Source organism: Pseudorca crassidens, chromosome 7, assembly GCF_039906515.1.
Source record: "Pseudorca crassidens isolate mPseCra1 chromosome 7, mPseCra1.hap1, whole genome shotgun sequence".
Lineage (NCBI taxonomy): Eukaryota > Metazoa > Chordata > Mammalia > Artiodactyla > Delphinidae > Pseudorca > Pseudorca crassidens.
In genome coordinates this window covers 87,371,173-87,385,430 of record NC_090302.1, presented here as the reverse complement: position 1 = coordinate 87,385,430, position 14,258 = coordinate 87,371,173, and the positions used below count along the sequence as shown (strand labels likewise).

At 38.4% G+C, this 14,258-nt stretch overlaps 1 protein-coding gene across 2 annotated transcripts in view; it reads left to right on the top strand.

Annotated features, from left to right (window-relative positions):
• ZNF367 (zinc finger protein 367) overlaps nucleotides 1–14,258 on the top strand; it is a 28,776-nt gene that overhangs the window by 9,281 nt on the left and 5,237 nt on the right. For both annotated transcript variants that reach the window (XR_010945111.1, XM_067744839.1), the window contains exons 2-3: nucleotides 10,105–10,255; nucleotides 12,832–12,951. Coding sequence is in view for 1 of the 2 variants with exons in the window: in XM_067744839.1 (XP_067600940.1) it covers nucleotides 10,105–10,255; nucleotides 12,832–12,951 (271 nt within the window). In the remaining variant the exon portion in view is untranslated. The remainder of the gene's footprint in view (nucleotides 1–10,104; nucleotides 10,256–12,831; nucleotides 12,952–14,258) is intronic.

The following is a 14,258-nucleotide window of genomic DNA, read 5'->3' as shown; positions in this document are numbered from 1 at the left end:
AGGTGTGAGTACTACTTTGTTCTTTTAAAATATTGTTTTGTCTACTTGGAGCCTCTTGCAATTCCATGAGTAGAGGATTGCTTTTTCCATTTCTGCAAAAAAGGCCTTTGGGATTTTAATGGGGATTGCACTAAGTCTGTATATCACTTTGGGTAGCAGTGGTATCTTATATTAAGCCTTCCAGTCCTAGAAATGTATCCCATAAGTTTTGATATGTTGTGCTTTTATTTTCATTCATGTCAAAGTATTTTCTAATTTCCTGTGTGATTTCTTCTTTGACCCATTGGCTGTTTAAGAGTGTTGTTTAATTTCCACATATTTGTGAATTTTCCAGTATTTTTTCTGTTATTGATTTATAGTTTCATTCCAAGTATGTCAAAGAAGATGCTTTGGATGATTTCAGTCTTTTAAAATTTATTGATTCTTGCTTTGGGCCCAACATATGGTCTATCTTGGGAAATGTTCCATGTGCGCTTGAAAAAAATGGATATTTTGCTGTTTTTGTGTGGAATGTTCTTCATATTCTGTTAGGTGTAGTTGGTTTATAGTGTTGTTCAAGTCTTCTATATCTTTGTTGACCTGTCTAGTTGTCCTATCCATTAATTGAAAGCGAAAGTCTCCAGCTATTTTTGAACTATGTCTTTTTATTTTCAATTCTGCCAATTTTTGCTTCATACATATTGGGAGCTCTGTTGTTAGGTGTGCATGTGTTTATAATTGTTATCTCTTTTTCCATCCTTTCACTTTTTTTTTTTTGCCGTACGCGGGCCTCTCACTGTTGTGGCCTCTTCCGTTGCGGAGCACAGGCTCCGGACGCGCAGGCTCAGCGGCCATGGCTCACGGTCCCAGCCGCTCCGCGGCATGTGAGATCCTCCCGGACCGGGGCACGAACCCGTGTCCCCTGCATCAGCAGGCAGACTCTCAACCACTGTGCCACCAGGGAAGCCCCATCCTTTCACTTTTAAACCTATTTATGTTTTTGGCCCTAAAGTGAGTTTCTTGTAGATACCATATAGTTGGTTCATTTAAAAAAAAATCCATTCTGCCAATCTCTGCCTTTTGTTTGCAGAATTTAATCTATTTACATTTAAAGTGATTACTTACAAGGAAGAACTTCTCCCATTTTATTTGTTTTCTATAGTGTTATACCTATTTTGTTTATCAATTCTTCGATTACCGCCTTCTTTTGGGTTTGATTTTTTTGTAATGAACTATTTTCTTTTCTTTCTTGTTTCCTTTTCTGTTTTTTCTTTTTGAATTAATATCACCTTAGCACCAATAGTATACAAAAGTTCTGCTCCCATATATTTCTGTCCCTCTCCCTTTTTGTTGTTGTTGTCATAATTACATCTTATATTGTGTTCCCATTAACAAAGATTTATTATTTTTTAATACATTTGGCATTTATCTTTTATATAGGAAAGAAAAGAAGAGTTATAAGCCCAAAGTGCAATACTTCTGGCTTATGTAGTTACCTGGTGTTGTTTATTTCTTTGTATGGCTTTGAGTTATTGTCTAGTGTCTTTTCATTTCTGCCTGAAGAACTAACTCCCTTTAGATTTATTGTAGGGCAGGTCTAGCAATGAACTCTCTTAGCTTTTGTTTGTCTGGGAATGCTTAATTTCTTCATTTTTGAGTGATAGTTTTGTTGAATATAAGATTATTGTTTGATTTTTTTTTTTCCTTTCAGCACTTTAAACATGTCATCCCACTGATTTGCGTAGTTTCTCCTGAGAAATCAGCTGTTAATCCTATTGAGGACTGGTATGTGTGATAAATTGCGTCTTTCTTGCTGCTCTCAAGAGTCTCTGTCTTTTGATAGTTTGATTATATCTCCATGTATATCTCTCTTTGTGTTTATGCCATTATTTCTTCAAATATTCTTTCTGCCCTAGTCTCTCTTGCCTTCTGGATCTCCGATTGTGTGTGTGTGGGTATGCTTGATGCTGTGGTGTCCCCCAGAAATCGTGTGTTGAGATCCTGACCCCCGAAGATGATGGTGTTAGGAGGTGGGGGTCTTTGGGAGGTGCTTAGGTCATGGAGGTGGAGCCCTCATGAATAGAATTAGTGCCTTTATGAAAGAGGCCCTGGAGAGCTCTCTTGCCCCTTTTGCCATGTGAGGACACAGCAAGAAGGCACTGGGTATGATCCAGGAAGTAGTCCCTAACCTGACCATGCCAGCATCTTCATCTTGGACTTTACAACTGCCAGAACTGTGAGAAATAAACTTTGGTTGTTTATAAGTTACCCAGTCTGTAGTATTTAGTTTTAGCAGCCCAAATGGACCCATAAGACACTTGATGTCCTACTGGTATCATAGGCCCAGTTCATTCTTTTCTCTTTCTGTTCCTCAGACTGGATAATTTCAGTTGACCTATCTTTAAATTTGCTGTTTCTTTCCTCCTGACCGTTCAAATCTGCCATTAAGACTCTGTAGTGAATTTTTTTCATTTTGGTTACTGTATTTTTTAGTTTCAGAATTTCTATTTTTAAAAATAATTTGTGGGCTTCCCTGGTGGTGCAGTGGTTGAGAGTCCGCCTGCCGATGCAGGGGACATGGGTTCGTGCCCTGGTCTGGGAAGATCCCACATGCCGCTGAGTGGCTGGGCCCGTGAGCCATGGCCGCTGAGTCTGCACGTCCGGAGCCTGTGCTCTGCAATGGGAGAGGCCACAACAGTGAGAGGCCCGCGTACCACAAAAATAATAATAATAATATTTTGTTTCTTTTTTGACATTCTCAGTTTGTTGAAACAGTGTTCTCCTGGTTTTCTTTTGTTCTTTGTCCATGGTTTCCATTACCTCTTTCAGCATATTTAAGACAGTTTAACATCTTTGTCTAGTAAGTCCAATGTCTGCTTCCTCATAGGAGAAATTGACTCCTATGTATGGGATTTAATATTTTTGTTTCTTTGCATGCTTTGTAATATTTTGTTGAAAACTGGGTATTTTGAATATTATAAAGTAGTAACTCTGGAAATCAGATTCTCCTCTCTCCTCAGAGTTTGTTTTAGTTGTGTGCTGTGGTTTGTAGTTGTTTGGTGACTTTTCTAAACTATTTTTGTAAATTCTATTCTTTATTGTGTTTGTTCTTTAAAGTCTGTTTCTTTAGCTTTAGTCATCTCATATTTTGAGAGAGATCTTGAATGCCCCAAAAAAAAAACCCAAAAAACAAAAACAGAAAAGAAAAGAAAGGGGGGAAAAACCCCTTCTAACTTTTCAGAATGGTCTGTGCTGTAGCTCTCCTTCTGTACTTAGCCAGACTGTTTACAAGTCTGTCTTAGCCTTCATTTCTTGTTTGTGCTGAGCCTAAGGATCAGCCAGAGGTGAAAACTTATGTTCTTTTCAGGTTTTTTCTGAGTATGCTTCCTGCGCTGGGCAGGCAAGTGTGTGGCTTCCTAAATTCCTGTCTTTGGGATATGTGGGCACTTTCCAGTGCCCTAATTTCCTGAGGAAATTCTCTCCCCAGCTTTTCCTCCTAGGCTTTTGGTGTGTTTGTGTGCCTTCGTTGAAATCTTTTCCCCCAGGGGGCAGCAAGTTGTTATTGACCTTACAAGGTTTTTGAGAGATGCCCTCTGTGTAGCCACTCTTCTGCCCAGAGAGAGTTCTAAGTTAGCAAAACAAAGACAAGCATCTTGTTTCAGACCTTCAGGTAGCCCCCAGGCTGGGCAAAACAGACAAACAAAATTCTTTCAGAGTAAAGTCTTCTCTGTTCTTTCTTGAACCAGGGACTAGATTCCTACACTAAGAATGAAGGCAGTAATCTTCAAAGACCACTGAGTGAAGGGGTGGGGCAAGGGCTGTAAAAATTGCTGCAATGCTTTCCTACTGTTTTACATTGCTTGTTTCTTGATTCATTGTTCTCTGAGTTGCTGTAAGTTTCTCATCATTTTCTGGAGTTGTGACAAAGCTGATTCTGAACAGTTTTTGCTTGACTTTTTAGTGATCTGTGGAGGGGTGGGCCCTTGGAACTACCTACTCTGCCATTTCACTGATGTCACTCAAGAAAGGTTTCAAAAAATTATTTACAGTTATACCTTTGAGATATTGTGGGTTCAGTCCCAGACTGCTAGTCACACAAGCTTTTGTTTCCCAATGAATAAAAAGTTATGTTTACACTATACTGTAGTCTCTTAAGTGTGCAATAGCATTATGTCTAAAAATTACCTCAATTAAAAAACACTTTTAGGGCTTCCCTGGTGGCGCAGTGGTTGAGAGTCCGCCTGCCGATGCAGGGGACAAGGGTTTGTGCCCCTGTCCAGGAAGATCCCACATGTCGCGGAGCGGCTGGGCCCGTGAGCCATGGCCGCTGAGCCTGTGCGTCCGGAGCCTGTGCTTCGCAACAGGAGAGGCCACAACAGTGAGAGGCCCGCGTACCGCAAAAAAAACAAAAAACAAAAAAACACTTTTAAAAAATATTTCTAAAAAATGCTAATCACCATCTGACAACACAGGGTTGCCACAAACCTTCAATTTGTAAAAAACGCAGTATCTGCAAAATGCAATAAAGTGAAGCGTAATAGAGACTCTGGGAGGGCTCATGCCAAGGAGTACTTCCCAAAACTGCTGCTGCCAGTGTCCTTGTCCCCACGGTGAGCTACAGCCACCCACCGCCTCTGCAGGAGACCCTCCAACGCTAGCAGAAAGAAGTAAGAACTTGATTATCTGGGCAACAGTCAGCTCTACCCAACACCAGTCCCTCCCATCAGGGAACTTGCACAAGCCTCTTAGATAGCCTCATCCACCAGAGGGCAGACAGCAGAAGCAAGAAGAACTACAATCCTGCAGCCTGTGAAACAAAAACCACATTCACAGAAAGATAGACAAGATGAAAAGGCAGAGGGCTATGTACCAGATGAAGGAACAAGATGAAACCCCAGAAAAACAACTAAATGAAGGGGAGATAGGCAACCTTCCAGGAAAAGAATTCAGAATAATCATAGTGAAGATGATATGGGACCTCGGAAAAAGAATGGAGGCAAAGATTGAGAAGATGCAAGAAATGTTTAACAAAGACCGAGAAGAACTAAAGAACAAACAAACAGAGATGAACAATACAATAACTGAAATGAAAGCTACACTAGAAGGAATCAATAGCAGAATAACTGAGGCAGAAGAAAGGATAAGTGACCTGGAAGACAGAATGGTGGAATCCACTGCTGCAGAACAGAATAAACAAAAAAGAATGAAAAGAAATGAAGAAAGCCTAAGAGACCTCTGGGACAACATTAAACGCAACAACATTCGCATTATAGGGGCCCAGAAGGAGAAGAGAGAGATAAAGGACCCAAGAAAATATTTGAAGAGATTATAGTCGAAAACTTCCCTAACATGGGAAAGGAAATAGCCACCCAAGTCCAGGAAGCACAGAGAGTCGAATACAGGATAAACTCAAGGGGAAACATGCTGAGACACATAGTAATCAAAGTGTCAAAAATTAAAGACAAAAATTATTGAAAGCAGCAAGGGGAAAATGACAAATAACATACAAGGGAACTCCCATAAGGTTAACAGCTGATTTCTCAGCAGAAACTCTACAAGCCAGAGGGAGTGGCATGCTATACTTAAAGTGATGACAGAGAAGAACCTACAACCAAGATTCCTCTACCTGGCAAGGATCTCCTTCAGATTCGATGGAGAAATCAAAAGCATTACAGACAAGCAAAATCTAAGAGAGTTCAGCACCACCAAACCAGCTCTACAACAAATGCTAAAGGAAATTCTCTAAGTGGGAAGCACAAGAGAAGAAAAGGACCTACAAAAACAAACCCAAAACAATTAAGAAAATGGTCATAGGAGCATACATATCGATAATTACCTTAAACGTGAATGGATTAAATGCTCCAACCAAAAGACACAGGCTTGCTGAATGGTTACAAAAACAAGACCCATATATATGCTGTCTACAAGAGACCCACTTCAGCCCTAGGGGCACATACAGACTGAAAGTGAGGGGATGGAAAAAGATATTCCATGTGAAGGGAAATCAAAAGAAAGCTGGAGTAGCAATACTCATATCAGATAAAATAGACTTTAAAATAAAGAATGTTACAAGAGACAAGGAAGGACACTACTTAATGATCAAGGGATCAATCCAAGAAGAAGATATAACAATTATAAATATATATGCACCCAACATAGGAGCACCTCAATACATAAGGCAACTGCTAACAGCTCTAAAAGAGGAAGTCGACAGTAACACAATAATAGTGGGGGACTTTAACACCTCACTTACACCAATGGACAGATCATCCAGACAGAAAATTAATAAGAAAACACGAGCTTTAAATGACACAATAGACCCAACAGATTTAATTGATATTTATAGGAAATTCCATCCAAAACCAGCAGATTACACTTTCTTCTCAAGTGCACATGGAACATTCTACAGGATAGATCACATCTTGGGTCACAAATCAAGCCACAGTAAATTTAAGAAAAATGAAATCACATCAAGCATCTTTTCTGACGACAGTGCTATGAGATTAGAAATCAATTACAGGGAAAAAAATGTAAAAAAACACAAACACATGGAGGCTAAACAATATGTTACTAAAAACCAAGAGTTCACTGAAGAAATCAAAGAAGAAATCAAAAAATACCTAGAGACAAATGACAATGAAAACATGATGATCCAAAACCTATGGGATGCAGCAAAAGCAGTTCTAAGAGGAAAGTTTATAGCTATAGAAGCCTACCTCAAGAAACAAGAAAAATCTCAAATAAACAATCTAACCTTGCACCTAAAGGAACTAGAGGAAGAAGAACATACAAAACCCAATGTTAGCAGAAGGAAAGAAATCATAAAGATCAGAGCAGAAATAAATGAAATAGAAACGAAGAAAACAATAGCAAAGATCAGTAAAACTAAAAGCTGGTACTTTGAGAAGATAAACAAAATTGATAAACCATTAGCCAGACTCATCAAGAAAAAGAGTGAGAGGACTCAAGTCAGTGAAAAAGGAGAAGTTACAACAGACACTGCAGAAATACAAAGCATCCTAAGAGACTACTACAAACCACTCTATGCCAATAAAATGGACACCCTGGAAGAAATGGACAAATTCTTAGAAAGGTATAACCTTCCAAGACTGAACCTGGAAGAAATAGAAAATATGAACATACCAATCACAAGTAATGAAATTGAAATGTGATGAAAACTCTTCCAACAAACAAAAGTCCAGGACCAGATGGCTTCACAGGTGAATTGTATCAAACATTTAGAGAAGAGCTAATACCCATCCTTCTCAAACTCTTCCAAAAAATTGCAGAGGAAGGAACACTCCCATACTCATTCTATGAGGCCACCATCACCCTGATACCAAAACCAGACAAAGATACTACAAAAAAAGAAAATTGCAGACAAATATCACTGATGAACATAGATGCAAAAGTCCTCAACAAAATACTAGCAAACAGAATCCAACAATACATTAAAAGGATCATACACCATGATCAAGTGGGATTTATCCCAGGGATGCAAGGATTCTTCAATATAAGTAAATCAATCAATGTGATACACCATATTAACAAATTGAAGAAGAAAAATCATATGATCATCTCAATAGATGCAGAAAAAGCTTTTGACAAAATTCGACCCCCATTTATGATAAAAACTCTCCACAAAGTGGGCATAGAGTGAACCTACCTCAACATAATAAAGGCCATATATGACAAACCCACAGCAAACATCATTCTAAGTGGTGAAAAACTGAAAGCATTTCCTCTGAGATCAGGAAGAAGACAAGGATGTCCACTCTCACCACTATTATTCAACATAGTTTTAGAAGTCCTAGCCTTGGCAGTCAGAGAAGAAAAAGAAATAAAAGGAATACAAACTGGAAAAGAAGTAAAACTGTCACTGTTTGCAGATGACATGAAACTATACATAGAGAATCCTAAAGATGCTACCAGAAAACTACTAGAGCTAATCAATGAATTTGGTAAAGTTGCAGGATACAAAATTAATGCACAGAAATCTCTTGCATTCCTATACACTAATGAGGAAAAATCTGAAAGAGAAATTAAGGAAACACTCCCATTTACCATTGCAATAAAAAGCATAAAGTACCTAGGAATAAACCTACCTAGGGAGACAGAAGATCTCTATGCAGAAAACTGTAAGACACTGATGAAAGAAATTTGGATTAATGGAGAGATAGATCATGTTCTTGGATTGGAAGAATCAATATTGTGAAAATGACTATACTACCCAAAGGAAGGTACAGATTCAATGCAATCCCTATCAAATTACCAATGGCATTTTTTATGGAAGTAGAACAAAAAATCTTAAAGTTTGTATGGAGACAGAAAAGACCCTGAATAGCCAAAGCAGTCTTGAGGGAAAAAAATGGAGCTGGAGGAATCAGACTCCCTGACTTCAGACTATACTACAAAGCTACAGTAATCAAGACAATATGGTACTGGCACAAAAAGAGAAACAGATCAATGGAACAAGATAGAAAGCCCAGAGATAAACCCACACGTCTATGGTCAACTAATCTATGACAAAGGAAGCAAGGATATACAATGGAGAAGACAGTCTCTTCAATAAGTGGTGCTGGGAAAACTGGACAGCTATATTTAAAAAGATGAAATTAGAACACTGCCTAACACCATACACAAAAATAAACTCAAAATGGATTTGAGACCGAAATGTAAGACCGGACACTATAAAACTCTTAGGGGAAAACATAGGAAGAACACTCTTTTTTTTTTTTTTTTGCAGTGCGCGGGCCTTTCACTGCTGTGGCCTCTCCCGCCGCAGAGCACAGGCTCCAGACACGCAGACCCAGCAGCCACGACCCACGGGCCCAGCTGCTCCGCAGCACGCGGGACCCTCCCGGACCGGGGCACGAACCCGTGTCCCCTGCATCAGCAGGTGGACTCTCAACCACTGCGCCACCAGGGAAACCCCAAGAAGAACACTCTTTGACTTAAACCACAGCAAGATCTTTTTTGATCCACCTCCTAGAGTAATGGAAATAAATAAATAAACAAATAGGACCTAATGAAACTTCAAAGCTTTTGCACAGCAAAGGAAACCATAAAAAAGACGAAAAGACAACCCTCAGAATGGGAGAAAATATTTGCAAACGAATCAATGGACAAAGGATTACTCTCCAAAATATATAAACAGCTCATGCAACTCAATATTAACAAACAACCCAATCCAAAAATGGGCAGAAGACCTAAATAAACCTTTCTCCACAGAAGACATACAGATGACCATGAAGCACATGAAAAGCTGCACAACATCACTAATTATTAGAGAAATGCAAATCAAAACTACAATGAGGTATCACCTCACACCAGTTAGAATGGGCATCATCAGAAAATCTACAAACAACAAATGCTGGCGAGGGTGTGGAGAAAAGGGAACCCTCTTGCATTGTTGGTGGGAATGTAAATTGATACAGCCACTATGGAGAACAGTATGGAGGTTCCTTAAAAAACTAAAAATAGAATTACCATATGATCCAGCAATCCCACTACTGGGCATATACCCAGATAAAAACATAATTCAAAAAGACACATGCACGCCAATGTTCATTGCAGCACTGTTTACAATAGCCAGGTCATAGAAGCAACCTTAATGCCCATTGAGAGACGAATGGATAAAGAAGTTGTGGTACATATATACAATGGAATATTACTCAGCCATAAAAAGGAACGAAATTGGGTCATTTGTAGAGATGTGGATGGATCTAGAGACTGTCATACAGAGTGAAGTAAGTCAGAAAGAGAAAAACAAATATCGTATATTAATGCATATATGTGGAACCTAGAAAAATGGTACAGATGAACCGGTTTGCAGTGCAGAAGTTGAGACACAGATGTAGAGAACAAATGTATGGACACCAATGGGGGAAAGCAGTGGTGGGGGGTGGTGGTTGTGGTGTGATGAATTGGGTGATTGGGATTAACATGTATACACTGATGTGTATAAAACTGATGACTAATAAGGACCTGCTGTATAAAAAAATAAAATTGAAAAATTGAAAAAAAATGAAGCGTAGTAAAGTAAGGCATGCCTGTATTATGATATTTTGTTTTAATGAGTGGAGTCCAAGAAATTATATTAATGTTTATGCACATTGTTAACAGGATGGAATCCGACGTGGTAGACCCAGAGCAGATACTGTACGGGATTTAATAAATGAAGGAGAGCATTCGTCCAGCAGAATACGTTGTAACATCTGTAATAGGGTGTTTCCACGGGAGAAGTCACTCCAGGCTCACAAAAGGACTCATACAGGTAAGCTGAGCAAATTTTAGAGAATGCCAAAATTGATACTTAACTGAAAGCTGATTTGATGTTTGGGCCTATAAATTAATTTTTAGTTACCTTCCATTTCCTTATTGTAAAGTTTTAAAAACAGGCACTGTATAGTCAGCTTCTCTTTTGGTGGGGAGGGATAGTTTTCTGAACATTGATACCATGTGATTTCTAAAGTTATCATGGTAATTAATGTAGTTGTCACAGGAATGTTATTACTAAATTTGGTTCTATCCTTCTATGTACCCGAATTTTACCTGATATGCCCTTAAGTTGTCTGTATAATTGTTAAAACTGATTTGTAGGCCAAATCCTAAATCAGTTATAGTCAAGTTTTTAATAGAATTTCTAGAATCCTCAGGGTATTTGACCTAACTATTAAATCTAAGGTGAAGTATAATTTTTCGGAATTAAGCGTATTATAGGTAGCTATCCCAAGACTATCATGTATCTTTATTTGTGTAGAGAAGTTATACTTGCATTTAAAATACCATAAAAATACCATATAAAGAGCAACAAGATAATATAAAGAGGGCCTTGTTCTTTCCATAGAGAAAGTTGGTCCCACCCAGAAGGAGCCATATGGTTCTAATAATGATATCAAATAATTTACAGATGAGGAAACTGAGGCACAAAAACACCCAATTACCACTGACTTACAACTTCTCATACCCCTAAGTCTAGAACTACACTGGCCAGTATAGTAGCACATGTGGCTGTTGAGCACGTGAAATGTGGCTAGTCTAAATTGAGATGAACAGGATGTTTAAAATACACTTAGTATGAAAAAAAGAGAGTAAATGATATCTTTAAAAATTTTTGATAATGATTACAAATTGAAATGATAGAATTTTAGATATATGGGGTTAAATGAAGTATATTATCAATTAATTTCACCTGTTTCTTTTTACTTTGTTAATGTGGCTACCATAAGTGATTCTCATTCTATTTCTGTTGGTCAGTATGGGTCTAGAACTTGGGCTTTTAACCCTTAGTCCCCTGTTTGTTCCACTATGTTTATGGTCATCACCTGTTTCTTTTTTCTTTCCGTTTTTGAAAAGATATATTTTAGTGGTATGCTAGAATACAGTTTTCTTAGCTAAATCCCTGAAAAAGGGTAAAATTTTAATTTTGAATCATTATAAACTAAGGTGGCCAAGATGTTTTGACTTTAGGTATCATTCAGGAAAACTATTATTGAATGAATATCTGATTTTGAGAATTTTTGTATTTTTTCAATCTACTTAGTCTGAAATAACCCCAAATAACTGGTACACAGCTGTAGAGTACATTTTGCCAGTGTGAAATCAGTTGCTGAGATTCAAGACCATGCGGCATCATAAAAAGGTGCCTGAGTCCCAGTCCCGACCTACCACTAACCCATTGTGTGTCACCCAGTACTTCCAGGCTTACTACACTGTATGCCAGGGAACAGAGCTGAAGATCTCCATGCTATAGTTAAGCTCTAATAGTATATGCTTTGTAAAAAGCTTTTGTCTTACTTTATCCTATGTTTATTAACTTGTGTCCAACTGTCACATTCGTCTAGTACATTTCTAAATAATGAGAAATTTAGGGAAGACTCATTACTGTTCTTTGAGTCATATAGTAAGAACCAGTATATAATTGTTGACCAAAGAATGTTTATTCAAGAAATAATAAGTTTAATTATGATTGAAAAACGACCTTTTTGAGCGCTTTCTTTAGGCTAGCACTGTGTTGTATATAGGAAATGAAATGGAATACAAGGTGTTACGTATCTTTGTATAAGGAGAGTACCATGATACATAAACAACATAGGACACTAAGTTAGTGAAGGGATATGTAGCTTAATATTTGGAGGTGGGTGTTGGGGGGTAGGGAGGAGTTTTACTGAGACTACAGGATTGGGAAGATTTGAATGGGCAGAAAAGATAGGGATTTCAAAGAGTAGAAGATGGGGAACTGCCTCGTGGCTGGAATGAATCTCCAAGAGGGAAGTAAAGATAAACCCTGCTCCCTAACGTAGTAGCTATAGTGCAGGTATTAGAGGACCATTTAAAAGTCAGCAGATAATCTTCAGTTGTTCAAGGAGTATAGTAGGGTTTGGGGTAATTTTAGAGGGTAGTTGCCTGGCAGCTGTTCTGGAAGTGCTGTGCAGGTCAGAGACTAGAGGCCTGCCAGGGTTCATTCTAGGTGGGAGGGGCTACCAGTCTGACCAGGGGAGGTGGCAGTGGGAAGGCAGGAGCGGCAGACATGTTCAAGAATCAGCAAGAGCTAGCGATTTGGATTGTGGGGCGAAAATATGGAATAAGTTGAAGATGATAACTTTAAGGATTTGAACCTGGGTACCTAAAAGCTCAACGCCTAAAGAAAATATTGTGCTTCCAAGTGGATAGATGCTTCATATCATCCAAGTGTGCCCTTAGCACTTCCACTTGCAGCTCTGCAGAGGCTGTGACATGTTTTATTGTTGTTTACAGTTGTAACTTATATAAAGGTTGATTCTCTCTCCGTGCCCCTTCCCCTTCTCACCTTATTGTCTCAGAAATAATATATAACATCTGTCTACTTAGGTGAGAGACCCTATCTGTGTGACTATCCAGACTGTGGAAAAGCCTTTGTTCAAAGTGGACAGCTCAAAACCCATCAGCGTCTTCACACCGGAGAAAAACCTTTTGTTTGTTCAGAAAATGGTATGGTGTTAGGAGTTAAGTTTATGGAATAGCTAGTTGGGAGTTAAAATATCTTTTGCTTGAATTTTTGGGAAGCGAGATTTTTGATAAAGATTTAAATCAAACCTCATAAGTTTTCTTCCTTGTTAATTGTGATCCATGCTCAATTTCCAGGAAATGACTGATTTTTAAATAAAGTATTCTTTTTAGGTGAAAATCTTAAAGGGCAATTAAAAATGCTATATCTAGTTGTATGCTGTAGAAAAATCTATACCAAGTAAATACAGCCTGTAGAGTAGGCTTTTACTTTGGTTTTAAACTTTTTAACTGTTAAACTGAAAGAAGCACATTATTGTCGAAATTTTCAGTCCAGGAGGAGCAGGGGTGGGGTGGATTTTACCAGCTCAACACTGCTACTGTTGGTAATTTCATAGTTTCTTAAGCTGTTTTTCTTATGTACATTTTTACACAGTTATATTTGAAATTCAGTACAGTTTTCTTCTGTTGCTCCATGGTTTTCTCTTTTTCTTTTTTTTTAATAGATCTTTATTGGAGTATAATTGCTTCACAATACTGTGTTAGTTTCTGTTGTACACCAAAGTGAATCAGCCATATGTAAACATATGGCCCCATATCCCCTCCCTCTTGAGCCTCCCTCCCACCCTCCCTATCCCACCCCTCTAGGTCATCACAAAGCACCGAGCTGATCTCCCTGTGCTATGCTGCTGCTTCCCACTAGCTAACTATTTTGCATTCGGTAGTGTACATATGTCGATGCTACTCTCACTTCGTCCCAGCTTTCCCCTCCCATCCCGTGTCCTCAAGTCCATTCTCTATGTCTACATCTTTATTCCTGCCCTGCCACTAGGTTCATCAGTACCATTTTTTTTTTCGATTCCATATATATGCGTTAGCATATGAACAATGATTGCCTCAATGTTAGTTACTAAATATTTAATTTGTTTTTAAAATTTGCTTGTTATCAACAAACATGAGGGGCATGTTTTCCTACTTAAACTTTTGTTTACCTTTGGGATGTTTTTTTATGATAGAGTCCAAGAATGAAATTCCTGGGTCAGAGATTTTGAACATTTTTATGACTTGTGCTAATAAATCACTTTCCAGTGGGGTTGAATGCATTTACATTGCGATGACCAAGGTGAAAGAACCGTCTTCACATTCCTCTCAGTGGCATTGATAATAGCAGCTGAGGGTTATTTTTTTTTCTCCTCAAGTTATAGAATGATAAATTTCATCATCTTAATTTACTTTTCTCGGATACCAGAGAAACTGAACATTTTCCATGTCTGCTGGATGTCCAGATTCTG